Here is a 16,854-nt window from a genome sequence, read left to right as displayed (position 1 = left end):
GGATGGAGAAGTGTTGGGGGCTGCCCCCGCCCTCTTCCGAGGACAGGTGACCGCCGTCAGCCCGGGCCCGCCGGGTTTCAGGCTCGGGAAGCCCCGGCTGGCTTTAGAGAAGGAACCACTGCTGCTTTCCGGCAGGACACAGGACCACCCCGCTTCCCCTTCTGACCCATGGAGGCGGCTTACCGAGCGCCAGCAGCCTCTACCTGCTCCGCCTCTCCTTTCCCTTGCCCTCGGAGGGAGCAGCGGTTGCTACAGCTTGCTCGTAGTCGCGGTACCAAACCAAGACTCCTGCAGAAACGCCCGGAAGGTAACAGGTGGAAAATACCGGGCAAGCCGGGATTTTTCTGGAAGATTGCTGTTTAATTTCTGTTCCTTAATTACTGCTCCACTGAGAACAGTGGAGCTTGAACTCCTCCCCCCACACCATTTGCTCAACAGGTTTTTTTTGAATGCCCCATCAGTGTGTGCAGTGCTGCCCTCACATCACTGCATCCCCTCTTGCAGAAAGGACCCTTTACACCATCTTCAGTAGCAGAAAAGCAACATTTCAATAGGCTTTTCTGTAGTGATGTTTAGAAGCAGTCTGTTTAATTTGGTTTCTACTAAGTTAATTGGCTCAGTTTGAACCTTACTGCTTTTAATTGTACTTTTGTGTACTATAGACAGTGAATGCAAGATCAGAAATGTCATAGGCACTGCTTCTACTTTGCTGTAACTAGCTATCCAGTCATTGGAAATAAATCAACCCTGTACCCGGGTTGGACTCCAATAACACACCTTCCCTTCAAGTGTTCTGTTGACAACAGTTGAAATCCTGGTGATACACGGCAAAGGAAATAAAAATATAAATGCCTGTTCAAATGTCTGTAAAGATTATTTTGCCATTTTGAGTTCTGAAATATAAGCAGCTCTGCCAAAGGCTAAGTATTTTACCATAATTATATATGGAGCTGTAGGTCAGTTTGATTATTTCTAAGCAGTGTAAAATTCTTTGTTGATTTATTGATTTACCAGGTCTCGGCTCTAATAGATGACGGCTCAAATAGAGAAAGAGGCTGGGGTCAAGCGGAGGTAGCTTTCCTAGTGCCTTTGAGGTGCGGGGCAAGCTGAAAGCATTTGCCAGGATCCAGCTCCCTCTTGTGGGGAGCCGCCCAGCAAGAGCTCGCCTAGGGAGCAGCAGACACCAGTGCAGGGAGACAGAAGCAGCACCCGCAGGGAAAGCTCGGGGTCTGTGGTGTGGTTTTCTCTGCCATTACTGTTCTGTTAATTCTGGTCCTTTAGGGCTACAAAGATGATTAAGGGAGTGAAGCATCTCCCTTATGCGGAAAGGCTGAGGGAGCTGGGTCTCTTTAGTTTGCAGAAGACTGAGGGGAGACCTCATTAATGTTTAAAGGGTGAGTGTCACGAGGATGGAGCCAGGCTCTTCTCGGTGACAAACAATGATAAGACAAGGGGTAATGGACACAAACTGGAACACAGGAGGTTCCACTTAAATTTGAGAAGAAACTTCTTCTCAGTGAGGGTAACAGAGCGCTGGAACAGGCTGCCCAGAGAGGTTGTGGAGTCTCCTTCTCTGGAGACATTCAAAACCTGCCTGGATGCCTTCCTGTGTAACCTCATCTAGGTGTTCCTGCTCCGGCAGGGGGATTGGACTAGATGATCTTTTGAGGTCCCTTCCAATCCCTAACATTCTGTGATTCTGTGATAGGTTTAAGCTCTACTTAAGCAAAAGGACAGCTTCTTCTCTGCTCATTTATTGGCATTTATTATGCATTGAGCATGGTTCTGACCCAGGGATGAGAGCAGGCACACTCTGCAGCTGGGCTTGTCTCCAACTCTCCAGTTTTGTGACAGGAAATAACCCCTCTTTAGGAAAAACTAAAATGCAACCAGGTTAACTAAAGCCTAGATCACCAAATGATTCATCTGCTGTAACTGTTCACCACCAGTGGCCTTTAGCTGCTCTGAGTAAGGTGGCCTTGTGTCCCTACAAAAGCATACTGTGGTTTACTCGACCGTTTTCAGTGAAGATCTGCTTCAGCTATCAGCAAAGTGAACCAAATGTGCTCACATGAGGTACAGCAACAGATAGAAGCTGTGGTTCTGTTTAATTAAGAACTGTACCACTTCTGATGATTGAGTCTGGTATCTCAAAGCCCCTTCTGTGGGAGTTGCTTTAGGTCAGACTGCAGTTTTCATTTGGTTTGGTAGAGCAGACGTCAAGTACGATGCTCTGAAGAAAGTGAGTTTGATTTGATCCTGTATCTGACATTTTTGTAAATGGGAAACTAAACTTTGTCTCTGCTGAGCAGACAACAGTTATCCTCCATTCTTCTTCATTAGCTCAGGTGAATTGTGTTCTACCCTACTCAAGACCCATGCTGTCGCCCAGACCTGTCCCCTGAGCCCAGCAGGCAAGTCCCAAGTAGGACTTGCAGTGCGTTATCAGCTTAACTTTCCTACTGAACTCCAGAGGGAAGACCATGCTTACAGAATGAAAGTAAAAAAACCAGCTTTCACAACATTCAAGTCTTGCTAGCATTGTAGACTAGGACCCCAAATGAAGTTGTCAGTATTGGTTTTAAACCCCACCAGTACAGGCAAAGAAGGTTGTGGAGCTGGCTTAGAGCATGTAAGAGCATGGTTTCTCACTACTGCAGCATAATAATCATGTTTCTTGTTGCAGAATCTGTGTCATCACCTTGGCAGAAGCCCATCCTCTTCTTCAAAATGGAAAAACAATCACAAGCATTAATTACCAAATCAGTGCCAACTGTAGCAGGCTCCAGAATAAAGTCTCTGGGAAGTCAAAAAGGGTATGGCTTTTTGATGTGCTTAGTTTTCATTTCCACCTCTCACAGTGCCTGAGACTTTGTCCTTTCTAGGCCATAAGCTCACCAAGTGACCTTTGCATTTTAAAACAGCCCCTCCACAGGTAAAGAACGTATGCTTTCCTCAAGAGGTGCCTGTCAGACTGGCCCAGCCAGGGCCTTACAGTGTTCCTACAGCACCGGTACTTTTCAGTGTTGCTCAAACCAAGGCTAACAGTCACTTTTACATAATAAATAGAGGGACTTAAACATGCCTTCAGAAGTAAAAATTTCATTCCACCAAATGCAAAGGATTTGGAGACTATTGGTTTTTTGTCAAACAGACCTGGACAGCAGATGGGCTAGTTCAGTGTGTTTCATGGTGCGTCTTCAAATAGGTCTAGTTTGACCTGGTTAAATTAAAGTCAACTGTGCGGTTTTTCTCCTCTCTCTGCTGATTTTGATCTGATTAAACTACAATCAACTTAATTATGACTAAATTTGTAAGCTCTTACATGCTTCTAACCTATTCAGGCACGTAATGAAGTTGCCATATTCCCTTCCGTGGGGAAGCGCAGCTATGGAACTTGCAGTGACCTGTTGCTATCACACTGCCTTGCTTTGGTCTGAAGCTTACAAACTTCTAGCGTTGCTGACTGGTAGTAATGCTTTTTAAAGCCCTGTGTATCTAAAAGTGTGTGTCTATGTAATGTGTCTCTTCTTTCCAAATGCAGGGAGCTCAGTTTTTAACAGAACTTGCCCCTCTGTGCAGGATATCGTCATCAGATGGAGAGGAATACACCATTTATAGGTAAGGTTTTTCACTTTTTCTTCTTACCTGGACATACCACGCACTTTTACTGAAATGTAACACTTCTGCAGTTGTATACGAGGGCGCCTGATAGAAGTGAATGAAAACATTCTTAGCAATCCAGCTATTCTGCAAGAAAAGGTAAGAAACTTTCTTGCTTTTTTATTTTTTAACTTTTATTTCACTACTAACTTCAGTCTTGCTTTTTAGCCGTCAACTGAGGGGTACATTGCAGTGGTTCTACCCAAATTTGAAGAAAGCAAGAGTGTAACTCAAGGACTTCTGACGCAGAAGGAGTATGAGGAAGTTCTGTCAAAACGTCTTAATTCTTCTTCATGAAGTTAATTATACAGCTATCATCTGTATTTGATATCTTATTTAAGCTGCTTTTATTGTACATTGTAACTTTCGTGGTATTGAAAGGCCCGGTGCCTGTTTTTAGAAGTGGAACTTAAACACTTGATTCATACAGGAATAAACCAGTTCAAATAATTTGTATATTAAAATTTGCTTTCTCTTTTTCTCTGATTTCTGGCACTACAAGATTTTAAATAAGCACAGAAAGATATGGTGGAGAGTATTTGTGTTCCACAGGCAGCTTTGCTTCTGCTCAGTGCAAGAATAATACACACAGGAAAATCATATGATTTAGCTATCACTTAATTTAGCTAAACTAATACAATATGGAGTTTGACAAAGTTGTACTGAAAATAAAAACACAACAGAAGCCTATGTACAAAGAGCAGATAAACTTGAAAATATGTATTTCACACCAGGCTATATTTTCATGGCATTCTGGTGTCAAACAATGCCCTTTGTACAGAAGTTTGTTATCATCAGTATCTATCCTCTTAAATTTTAAATGGCATAATGCAAAGTCTAGGTAATGCTTCAGTGGTTCTACATGCAATTCAAATTCTGCTCAGTAAGTTTTAACAAAAAAGGAAGCAACAACTCATCTACAAATGCTAAAAGAAAAAGGGATTGAGTCAAGAGTGTTAATCATGTGAAAATACACTTTTGGAAATTCGAATCACGTTGAGATGATGAAAATTCAGTGGTGCAGCTATTGAAAGAGGGGGTTTTTGCTAGAACTACTTCATTGCAGGTATAACTAAGATAACATTTCAGTGCTTTAGGCCACAGCCTTTCAGACTATATTCCTGATTCTGCTTTACCAGACAGACTGGAACAGTCCAGAGATGAGTGTACAGACTTCAACAGTAGTGTTACGTACAGCATATGCAGCACAAGGTTCTTTTATAGAAAAGGTCTATTAGCAGCATCTTTGGGTTGAAACATCCATTAAGACATTCATAAGCATTAATTATAAAACCAGTATCAACAGTAAGCATAGGAAAGGCATTCACATTATAAAAATACGTAACGATTAGACTACTTGGTGGTGTAATTGCTAAGTAATGGGACATCTATTAGATGTGACAAAAGTCAACAATTTTAATTCAAATTAACCTGGTTTGACTTTCCACAAATGAAAGCAATATTGATAATTCAGTGAGTGTTACTTTCAAATGAGAGTTCCTGTATTTCTAAGTGCTAAAATTACTTGCTCTCTAAAAATGTCATGTTTGTTACATGATTTTCTAAAGACTTGATGCCAAATGTCTCGGCTCTCCTTTCTGGAGTATGTGCATTTGTACCAGTTCGTATTCTGTCTTCTCTCCACGGTGGAGCAGGTTTGAGACAGCCATTTCCTGCTTTATTCTGTATACATATATAAAGGAAAAAAAATATTAAAAATAATCCCACAAGCAAACCCCACCACAACCCTTCACAATCCTGCAGATGAACCAAGACTCACCTTTCTCAGTAATTTGCAGCAAAGTGGAAGAAGTTGGCATAACAGAGTCATTATGTTCCTCGTTTTCAGGATGCAGGCGTCAACCTAAACAAGGCAATTAGAGTAACACCACTGATTACTTTTATTAGGCAGTTGTTTAATGCATGAGATGATAAATTTATTTCAAGCTTGAATGGGTAATATTTTTCTTTTGTAAATCCCTTCTATCAGAAGGTTTTGCCTTGCTTTGAGTTTCTCTATGTAGTACACGTAAAGCAACAGTATCCCTTCTGTTAACCCAAAACTTGAGATAGGAAGCAGAAGGGAATGACACATCCCATGGAAGGAACTAGTAATATAAAATTAAACAGTAACAGAAGTGTCTTAGAAAGGAGTTCTTACCATCTAAATATCATTCATCGCAATTCTTTGTGTTTTTCCTTTCGTTTTATGTCCTGTCAGCATGATTTAGAAAGCCACGCATCATGTAAGCCTTACCTTGATAGGAGTTACACTGGAAGTCAGCTAAATCTCAGAGTGTTTGAGTTTATGCCTCAAATCTAACACTCAGCACAGGCCACAAGTCTGGGCCCTCGACAAACATGACTCTCAGAGCCTATTTTCACCACGTAGTGATGCATCACTGTGTATAAATAGATGGGAGTTCCCATTTAATTTAGCTAGAAAGTACAAAACAAACCAAGCAGCAGCCCTGAGGTGCTCAGTTTGGTTTTGTGTGGCTTGGATGGTTGAGACAGTTTCAGTCCCTGCTGTAAAACTGAAACATCTTTTCCATAGCTCATAGCAAACTCACGTGCCCTGCTGCTCAGGGATATTAAAGTTCTTCAAAAAGCCTGACTTCTATTCCTCACTAAAATTTGCAGATCTACTTATCGTGGTAACAATGCTGAAACTTCTATGGCAGCTGTATACCTATTTACTTGCAACAAACGTGTAATATCAGAATAAACTCTGGGTGGTATAGGGTAGACCATGTACTAAGAAGCAAGCATTTAGTAATAGTCTTTGTGGTTCGGAATTTGTTACATTTAGGTTAAGCATCAGTAAGAGAATACCAATAATTATTTCAGTGGTAGAAATACAAATTACCTTCATTAATATTTTGATCACTGAAGTCCTTTCTTAGTGAGGTATGCTTAATTACAGTTCATATTTCTCTGAATTAACTTCTAGTGTATTATAATATGATTACTGTAATTTACTTGATTACAGTATTATTTGTATATATATACAGTATTACGCCATCTCATATTATTCAGCTGAAAATTCTCAGCTGCAGCATGACAAAATTCCAAGTGGGTAAGTTGAGGGAGATGTTGACAGAAGTTCTTTGAAAAAAGTTCTCAGCAGTAAAAAGGAACAGAAAGTAGTGGAAGCCTATGGACACCTTTCTGTTTTGTTTTCTTTAAGAGCAGTCCAGGAACATCACTGTCTTGGGTAACATTTCTGTAAACTCAAGAGTGAAATCCTAAACCCAAATGATAACTTCAGTATTTTTAGTAATAGGAACGAAAAAAAGTCCTATTACTTATTTTACTGATTCTTAAACCCTAAAGTTGATAAGCTAGGGGTAAGGAAACTGTTCCTTAAAACGAGTATCAGTGCTATGTCTGTGGCCACTGGGCCAGTTATCCATGCTTCCCAAAGCAAACATTCATACAAGCCTGTAGATTGATACCATCCAAGCTGTCCACTGGCAGGCTTCCATGTATGCTGGGTGCCAGTGTACCATATTTTGCTTCCTATCCTCAGCATGAATGAAGGGGTCAGGTCAGGCTAAACTCCACTAAAGCCCTTCTCTGGTGGTGGTAAAAAAGTTTAAGAGAATCTTAAAAAAGGCTAGAAAACAGCAGCACCTGTGCTAAAGAAAATCTCTTCCTGATAGAAGCTAGTGCAGCAAATGGCTTGGATTGCAGTTAGCAGTGAGGGATGTCCCAGCAGACAAAACATTTTCAGCAAGAGGAACAGTTCCTACTGTTCTTCCTCTACACTTTGCACATCAGCTTCTCAAGTCATGTTAAGTGCAAAACGAAACTCCAAGTAAATTCCTCTTCTACATAAGGAACAGCAAAGATGACATTTTGCATAGCAGAAAAATGCTTGTACAACAGCATAAAATTTTGTACTTATTAATTTTTATGATCCTCTGTCAATCCAAGAAGTTGAGCTGTCATGAACTGTTTCATATTTTAACAGGAGCATAAATTAGTAAGGTACTATATTTCAAAACAAGTTAGATCTTACTTTCAGGTGTGTGTGTGTGTACATATATATATATATATATATAAAATTTTTACCTTACCTTTGTAAATGTAGCACTTTTACCCTGAACAGAAGCTTTAGCTGTTATCTGGAGCTGACTGCACAAAGAGATCAGCTTTTCAGCCTCCAACAGAAGCAAAGGTTTGTCATCATCATGTACCTGGAATGCGTTTCAGGAAGACAAACCCACCCTGTGTTAAAGACTCCAATATTAAGTTATGGGAGAAGATAACACAACCACCTCTGAAGCAGTTATCACCAGTGTCAGAAGCTGAATGACTGTTTCAGAGGTCATACATCACCTGGTCAGAAAAGGCATGAAGAGCTGAAGCAAGCTTTGCGCCCTCTGTAGCAAAAATCTGAAAAGGGGAAGAAAGCATATAACAAAATGAACCACGATGGAAGATGAAGCTCTTTTTCCTTGTCCTTTTAATAAATAGTGTGCTATAAAGTAAAAAGGTAGCAAGAAATATTTGTGATATCTGTATACATTTATAATTAACAAGTCAGCAGTTCGCAGTGACTTCAGAAATAACAAGCTGCACTACAAACATTTTCCCAGATAAGCAAAATTTAAAGGCTTTCCCTTTGCATATTAAAAAACCTGACTTCAAATTCTTTCTTCCACTGCAGCAGCTCACAAAAATTTTGTTGGTAGATGACACCTGCCATGCTTTTATATTGTCCTGACAAAGGTAACCAGTCTCCTGTTAAACACAGGCACGTATATGGGAAATATGCCATAATCTTTCATTTGGCCCCTTGTCTTTTGTTTGTATTACTCAAATTTTTACATCTTCTTTCTTTCCCACAAAAATACTGCTGCGTAATGGTATCCATTAACGCTACCAAGGACTGAGCTAAGTGACACAATGCCTACTACTAATGGACTGAAGTCCACTACATTTTCCGTAATGCCAGCTGGCCATTCCTACTCCCAACTGGAATCTGTCATTTTAAGGAATGATGGCTTAAGCTGCTACTGGACACTGAAATGTTAGCTTTCAGAAAGTACATACCAGAGTCAGGCTGCTTAAAAACTACAGTTGCCAGTAAATTCATGGTACATCGTACTTATGTGTAAGGAGTCAGAGAGTTAAGTTCCAATTTGTTCTTTATTCAGAGTCACTCCTGTTTTGGTAAAAATGTATTACCTCTGCTTGATGAAATAAATCTTGAGTTGTTTTCAGAAGTCCTTCTCCTCTGTGGGAAATAATGAAGACAGAATACATGTCATGTACAGACTTCAAATTATTTTGCCTGCTACTTGCACAATTTGTAGTATCTATCTCTCTCTCACCACCATTCACACCACTGAACTGCAAAATATCACTCTTTTAGAAGATGCCATGCACAACAATAACTTACATGAACTGCATTTCAAAATATTAAATAAACACCTCAGTGACTAGAGCACTCTGGGGAAATTAGCAGTGGTTCAGCTCTCATCAGCTGAACAAGGACAGAAATCCATGTCTCTGACATACTGAATATTACTGGACTACTAGGTGAGAAAAATCTCAGCTCTCATTAAAAACACCCCCAATTCTTCAAACAAGAACACTGACATTGTTTCAGAAGAACACCTTTCAGTATAGCAAAGGTCAGTAATTCTAATCTACAGTTACAAACTCGAGTCAATTCCCTTAATTTTGCAAGTATGAACGTGGTTACTATATTTTTCGTGCCCAAGAGATATTTAAATAGCTGTTGTACAACAAAACGGATGTTTAAGTACTTTTAAAAAGCCCCAGCTTTATTACTAAACAGCTTAGAAATTTCCAAGAGTTTGTAAAGTGTAAGGACAGAAATTAAAGGTCCTTTCTGAACGTCTCCCAATTATTATACTTTTAAAATGAAATTGTCTTATTGCTTATAAACACTGTTAATGCTCTTCTTCTTGCCAAAACATGCTGCATACAGTGTAGTTACCTGGTAAATAAATACATGGAGTAGGCCATACTTGACATGCCTTGTCCATGCTGCACAATCTCATTCTCCTGATCCTCCCATTTCTCTGTCTCAGAATCCACATCAGATGTGAGGAGATGCAATTCTAATCCAAGTTTTGCAATTTTGGCCTGTTCCTGTAAATGGTAACCATATTTATGGCACTTGAAATTTATTATTCAGAAAAGAAAAAAAATAATTTAAAAGTTTTTTTACTAAAATGATGGTATCTTACCTCAGTATCTAGTTTGACTGGCTTTAATGCTTTCAGATTTGCATTATGCTTCTGTTTCAAACAAAAAATAGTATTTTTTAAATAAAAGGAATTAGTAACAATTTTACTACAAATCCTAAGAGGTGGCTGTATACTCAGAGGTAGAGTTTACGAGAGAGATGCAGTCGTTCAGCCAAACTTCTCAGTAGAAGCTGAGAAACTGTTCTGATCTGGCTGTCCTCCCAAAATGGCACATGCAAACATGGTCCATGCCCCAAAGTTCCAAGGAAAAGACTTCTTCCACACTTCTGAGGCTCCTCTTCCTCATGCACTACTGTCTCTTCCCCTTACCCTCTAAAGCCTCAGTAATACTTAGGACTAAATAGTCTTAATCAAGTATCTCTGCACTTATTCTTTCCATCAAAAATGATACTGGAACTTGGGTATGTATATAACAGGGACTTGGGAATTTGATTCAGCTAGTAGCAAGCTGCTCTAGGGTACCATCCATATAAACGCTGGTGTGATAATGCAGCCAATTATTCTCTGTCACTTGGCTGAAATAGCTGGAAACACATACTGAGAGTTTGATCTTTTCATGGGTTTCCTTCTTTTATTTAAGTCATGAACTATCCAAAATATCAGTCTGGTTGCAACCCAAATATTGGCTCAGATTAAACAATCATTAGTGGTACTGAGGAGTGGAATACCTGAAAAGGCACAGCTTGCAAACTGCACGACACATACACAGTAACAGGACTTGTTGCAGATAAATTCTTAGGTAGAGTAGCAGTTCCTGGCTTTAACCTCATGTGCTGGTGCTGTTACTGCTGAAGCTCCTACTGCAATTTGCTGCTAGTTTAGCTTTCATGTCATTTCTCTTTTCCCATCCCAAAATCTTTAAATACTCTGAATCTTAGGTCTACCCAGATCAGACACTGCAATTCTACGTATGAATTAGAAATGCTGATCTCATATTGAAAGACTTAACAAAAAGTGTAAGAACTGATACTCCTGATTACCCTAAGTTTGACCATATTACGTATTAGAGATGCAATTCAAGAAATATTGTTTTAAAGGCAGGATCTTAAAAGAATAAGTAATACAAAGCCAAACTAGATCTGTATGTAAATACAAACTTTGGGCTACAAGGTATGGCAAATTTTTAAGCTTCTGAGTAAAGGGTTTTCAAGAAAACTAGCGCTCTAGCAGAGGTTTTTGTATCCAGATAATAACTAAAGAAACCTCATAATGTTTGTCAGATTTGTAGTTTTATCCATTCTAGTGTTCGGTCATGCAATTTGAATAGAAGAATTGGTAAAAAAACAGATAAGCAGTTACTTTGCTTTTAAAACACAATTTGATATCTAGTACTGTAGAGAAAAATACACCAGTGCATTAAGCACACTCATGAATCATCACTACACTGCTCTGGCCTCAACTATGGCACGGTCTAGGATGCCACTCATTACCAGCAAACAGCACAGTCGCAATTAAACGGCGGCAACAAAATATGTAATCTCATTACATCAAGAGGAACAGCGTGGCTTCTGTGCAGGGACCGCATGGGCAGTAGCCAGGCACAGCAGACCTCTGTGATGGCAGCAGGGACAGAAAAGGCAGTGCTGAGAGTCACAGCTCTGGGAAGAGGGGCACTTCCAAAGGTTAATGCACCAGTTAGGCAAACAAACTACCCTGTAAAGAAACTCTGTTGTTTTACGGATGTAATCTACGTTTCCTGTCTACTTCCAAACTGTCTGTTAATCGTAACTCCCCAAAATCTATGCATTCTGCAGAATTCAAAAGAAGGCAGAACCCTTTCAAACGACAACAAAGCAGAAATGTTTAAATCCTGGGAAAAAAAGTTTTTTATTGAAAATGTTTTTAAAAGGCATATGAGTTGATAAGGGGGAATCTGACTTCAAACACCTCTTCTTTAAATTCTGGCTGAAGTTCAGAAGCTATGTAGCTTAGTCAAACTACTGAGGGAGAAAAACACTATCAAAACTCACCGAACCAATCTATTTTCCAGCCTCAACATTTAGTTCTGTAACCGTGAAATTCACCCATGCTCACCCAGCCTAGCATTATATTCTATTTAAATCTGCAGACTGGATTCATAATGTATGAACTTTTCTCTTTCCCTTTTCATTAAGGGTCAGAAGTAATACACTGGGTTTGAAGTCACAGAATAGCACAACAGGAGACATGGAGACAGGTGATCACTTCACACCATAATTCCTCTACACTGAAGTTGTAATTTAGTGTTAACAAACTAAAGTTAAGTAATGAAAGTGAGGAGGGAAAGAAAGAAGCTAGAGCTTACTGTACCTTCTGAGATCATTCTTCTCCTTCCTACCCATGAGAAGATCAAATATGTGGTGAGTGAATCAAAATGACTAATTACATGATACTAACAATGTTTAGCAGGTTTCCTAACACAGAGATGCTTTCAGAAACAATGCAATATCAATTATAATCAGCTAAAGGTATTAATTACCTCACAACTAAACTTGGACATTTTGGTGTAGCTTTTTTTTGCGCATTAAAAACATTTACAATCAAAGAAGAAAATAAGAGTCCATTATTTGAAGAGCCTACAATAGGCTTGATCACGTCCATTTGTTCCAAATAGGTCAACTCAGACAACAACGTAAAATTTCAGAATGCTGCAGCATGTTTTAAGAGTAACAATCCATTTTTTGTTATATACAAAAAATGGCAGTTGATTACATGGTAAAAAATGTCATCTTAATGAACAGGAATTAAAGCTCACATCCAATCAAAGTGATTAAAATGTATTATATTATCAGTTACTCTAGTTTTCAGTATCTTTGTTATTCATTTAATAAACTGACAAAGTTTTATATTTTACTGTCAGCCATCCAGTCAGAATGCATGTTACCAAGCTATTACTACGTCCTCATCAAGGTGTAACACGGAAAGAAGTCAAATAGTTAACAGCACATATAATGCAAATACAACAGTCTCAAAAGCAACTTACCCCTGGTCTGGGCAGTGATAGGTAGACACGCTTCTCTCCTATGAAGAACACACACATTTACACAAAAATTTGTATGCAGATATTAATCAACGGGATCACATGCCTTACTTCAGCCTCCCTTAAGCTGCAGTACTACAAAAGCAAATTACTTACCTGTAATTCCTTCTCTCTGAATATTCCAGAGGATTGCCTCTGTCTTGTGCTTTCAGAGAGAGGCAAGCCAAGAACTCTGCACTGTTCAGATTTTAGCTCTCAGCAACTAGCAGTTAAGAAAGCTCCTCTGAACAGTTCCCTCAACAAAGTTTCAAGTCCCCTGCATGCAATCCACAGATGCATAAGAAACTCTCCCCAATGACCGAGCAGCTACAGGACGTACAATGGAAATTCCACATAAGGCTATTCTCGGCATGGGTTGGAGGGTATAAAATTTGGAGTAGGCAATACCACTAGTGAGAAATACCGAGGCAGGTTTTAAGAAATAATCCTTTGAGGTGTTACCTAAAAGCACGTAGAGAGTTTATCAGCAAGACAAAACAGTGCCTGGGCCAACAACCGAAGATTACAGCTGTAGTTACCAGAACACTTGATCACCTATGATGACTTACATTTATTACAACAGTGTCAGAACAAGAAAGTCTGCTAAATAAAATTAAAATAAAATAAATACAAAACTTAAGAGCTAGAGAAAAATAGATTCTACCTAAAGAAACAAAGGGCTACTATAATGGATATCGGCACCAGGTTTGCATTGAGATGATGCACCTCGACAGAACAAAGACAAGCAACAAACCCCCTACAATTACTATTTCCTCCTCTTGTATCAGCTTCTACAGAAATCCCATTCTGAGCCCTCACAGAAGACAATTCGCTTGTCCATTCATGATGCTTTCTGAAAGTATGCTCTTTATCTCCTGACGCCACAGAAAGACCATGAGCTCCATGTCTAGACAACTGACTCCCAAAAAAAAGATTTCACTGAGTTGACAAGTGTCCCTCAACCCTCTTGAGAAGTATGAAAAAAATTGAACTCTTCCTTTCTAAGATCACCTCTTCCTTCCCCTAGCCAGTTTTTGAAAGATTAAATGAGCTATCAGGGCACAAACTGCCCAACTATTTTTGTCAGAATATCGAGTTATTGAGATATTAGTTGCCCAAACATGCATCCAAACAAGATTTCTCATTAAACAGTGCTATAAATTATGAGTCGAGATTCATAACATCCTTTCAAAATATCAGCTAAAGGGCATATAAGAAAGCATGTAAGACCAAGAACAAAAGCTAACTTGTAAGTTTAAAATGCTGTAGCATAAAAGATCTCCTCTTGTACCATGCTAAAAAAAAAAGTTCAAACACAGAAAGCTTTGACATAACAAATGGAATGCAAATGCATACTGAAAGGACATACTACTCACACACACAATGTGGGCATAAAGAATTATGAAAGACAAATGGAAAGAGGAAGCAAACTGAAATAAGAAAAAAAAATGGTTTTGCTCTTCAAGCAATTCCCATTACTTGACTCTGCAAGGTTTAGTTGCTCATCATATCCAAAAAGAGGAAGGATCTCACTATTTGCTTCTTGGAACATGAAAAACCACAACAACAAAACAAATCCCAGAAAACAGAATACACACACAGAGAAAACCCACCTCGCTGGACCCACAGATACCAGACCTTTCAAAAGCGCAGATCAACTCAGGCCAGAGATAAGCCTACTTCATCAGAAAATAATTAATTACATCAGCATAAACACAGAATTTATATTTGATTCCATTAACAGAATACATTTTTTTCCCCCGTATTTAATTTCCTCAATTTGTAAGTCAGATCTTTGCTATTCCAGCAAAAGACTTCTTGCCATATTATAATCTTCCTTCTATTTATTCCTGTCTGCCTTTGTCCTTCCTAGTATGTTTTTTCTAATTTTTTTCCTTTTTTAATTATTATTTTTCAAAATTATTTTTTATAATTTCATCTTCTTTGTCTTCCAATTACCTGCTTTCTAGTAGTTCCAGCCATGTTTTTCCCTCCAAAATGTCTCTATTTCAACGTCTAAATCCTGCTTTACATCTCACTTCTTATCTGAGAGTAGGATGGCTGCATCCCTGCTTCATCCTTCTTTCTAGAACTCTTTAATTTCTAAATTCCGATCTGTATTCCCTATTCATCAGCTACATCCCTTCCAAATTCCCATGGTCATTTAACTCCTCTCAAACCAAGTGGGCAAAACAAAGGAGGAGGGCAGAGAAGGAAGTTATCTTCCAAAATCACTCTCATTTCTGACAGTGGAGCAATCAGAGGATTCACATTCTTCCCAAGCATGCTGAAACCAAAAAGTTAGAAAGAAAAAAGAGACTGGCAGACTCTTGACAGACTGGATCAAAGGTACTTCCATTAGGTGACTCATCTCAAAGTGCAAGAGCCTCAAAGTCAGCTCCCTGCAGAGGCAGAAGGGAGCAACCCAACTCCTCCACCAGCTGAACCAAACCTCCCAGGTTCTCCAGAGGAGCCTGGCCCTCTCCTAGGCCCAGACCAGCCATGCATTGCTTCAAAGACCAACAATGGTGCAGAAAGGTCCTCCTCAGCACTGGTTTAAAAAGTGCTTCAAGATTAAGAAGTCCAACTCTACCTTGCTGAACAGTTCTCCATAGCACAGAGACGTTTTCAACACATACACATAGGGTTACTGGCCTGTGGTGTGGTCACCAACCTCCCTCACCTCGTGTGTGTGTGCAGGCCTCCCTCCTTAAGACAAGTCCATTTCAATTTGGGCATGATCTGGAGTGATTACATAAAAATCCAGTAAAATATTTCTTCATTCCAAGCCAAAGTTGGCTCTATATCCATGTGAGTTTTGAGCCTCAGTATAAGAAATATCTACTTTGCTGATATGAAGAAAACACTTGAATAGTTACGCAATTTCTCGTTAAAAATAGTAATTAAAAACCAGTGTAAACAATATGAATCTAGTGTAATCAGAAAAACGCTTATTTTATTAGATGTGTCCAGCACATTTAGTCATCATTCAACTTGTACCTCTTAAGCTGTATTCTGAAGTCTCTAACAAAGCCAAACAATTAAATTGGTAGTACAAAAATACAAGTTTTTAAACTGAGGAGGAAAAAAATATATACCTTCTTACTGTAATTCTATCTTTTGTTACACTCAATCACAATTCTACTAGGAATAAAGCACTTGTTACATTTTAGTCTGTACAATAAAGATACTTTTACCAACCTCAACATTAAGATAAGTATCATGAGTTACAAGAAGAATAAAATGTTATAAAACACTGTGAAACTTCATTGTCTTTGGAGGCATAAGTTTTGTGAATGCCACTCTTACAATCTCTTAGAAAACTTTTTTTTTGTTTAATTTATTTATTGGGACATTAGTAGTGTTTTCTAGGAGAAAAAGTTGAAAGTGGCAAGGTAACTTCAGTGTATTTTCTGGAAGCTGAAAGGTGGGGGTATTTGGGTGACATTTTTTCTTTTCTTTCTGACAAGAGTCACTCTGAAGTCCAACGAGAAAACAAGAAAACAAAAAAAGATCAGCTCACAATACAGAGGAAACTTTGTAGAAGATGGGTGGATCTAGGAGACCAAATTATTCCTAAGGAGGTAACTAACAGTTAATATGAAACAATCCAGATTCAGAGAGAAGTCCCTTACTAGGCTGGGCCAAAAGACAAAGAAAACTGGGACATGATTTCTTAAGCATTGCTTTTGGCAACAGAAGACCTAATGCACCCAAGACAATTATAAAGAATAGAAGCTACACTTACTATCTCATCATGGGTGGTATCAGAACACTTCGTGCTGAAAGACAGACTGAGGAAATGAGAGACACTAACAAGAACAGACACATCTGGCTGTGCCAAACAGGAGGAGTTACTCTCCACTGCACCCAGGCCCACACATGCTCTAACAAGCACAAAAACCCCTTCCCATCCTCTTCTGTTTCCTTCAAGCAATGACATTG

General features: G+C 39.1%; 2 protein-coding genes across 2 annotated transcripts in view; one reads left to right on the top strand and one right to left on the bottom strand.

Annotated features, from left to right (window-relative positions):
* Positions 1–46: 46 nt before the first annotated feature.
* Positions 47–3,960, top strand: FAM206A (family with sequence similarity 206, member A; the record flags this gene model as incomplete). The annotated part of the gene is made up of 6 exons (XM_010189920.1): positions 47–307; positions 1,015–1,094; positions 2,687–2,816; positions 3,545–3,621; positions 3,693–3,762; positions 3,832–3,960. Coding segments are annotated over 6 exons (747 nt in total), but the record flags the coding sequence as incomplete, so codon positions are not given.
* Positions 3,961–5,095: 1,135 nt separating this feature from the next.
* Positions 5,096–16,854, bottom strand: part of CTNNAL1 (catenin (cadherin-associated protein), alpha-like 1) — a 54,603-nt gene continuing 42,844 nt past the window's right edge. Inside the window, exons 14-21 of the mRNA XM_010189919.1 lie at positions 12,874–12,911; positions 9,891–9,941; positions 9,638–9,792; positions 8,860–8,908; positions 8,008–8,064; positions 7,746–7,865; positions 5,444–5,527; positions 5,096–5,346 (exon numbers count right to left, since the gene is read on the bottom strand). Of these exons, the coding sequence (XP_010188221.1) occupies positions 5,185–5,346; positions 5,444–5,527; positions 7,746–7,865; positions 8,008–8,064; positions 8,860–8,908; positions 9,638–9,792; positions 9,891–9,941; positions 12,874–12,911 (716 nt within the window). The 3' untranslated portion in view covers positions 5,096–5,184. The remainder of the gene's footprint in view (positions 5,347–5,443; positions 5,528–7,745; positions 7,866–8,007; positions 8,065–8,859; positions 8,909–9,637; positions 9,793–9,890; positions 9,942–12,873; positions 12,912–16,854) is intronic.

The sequence above is a fragment of the Mesitornis unicolor genome, unplaced genomic scaffold (genome assembly GCF_000695765.1).
Source record: "Mesitornis unicolor isolate BGI_N332 unplaced genomic scaffold, ASM69576v1 scaffold4398, whole genome shotgun sequence".
Classification (NCBI taxonomy): Eukaryota; Metazoa; Chordata; class Aves; order Mesitornithiformes; family Mesitornithidae; genus Mesitornis; species Mesitornis unicolor.
Note: the sequence above shows the minus strand (reverse complement) of the source record. Positions and strands in the feature narration are given on the sequence as shown.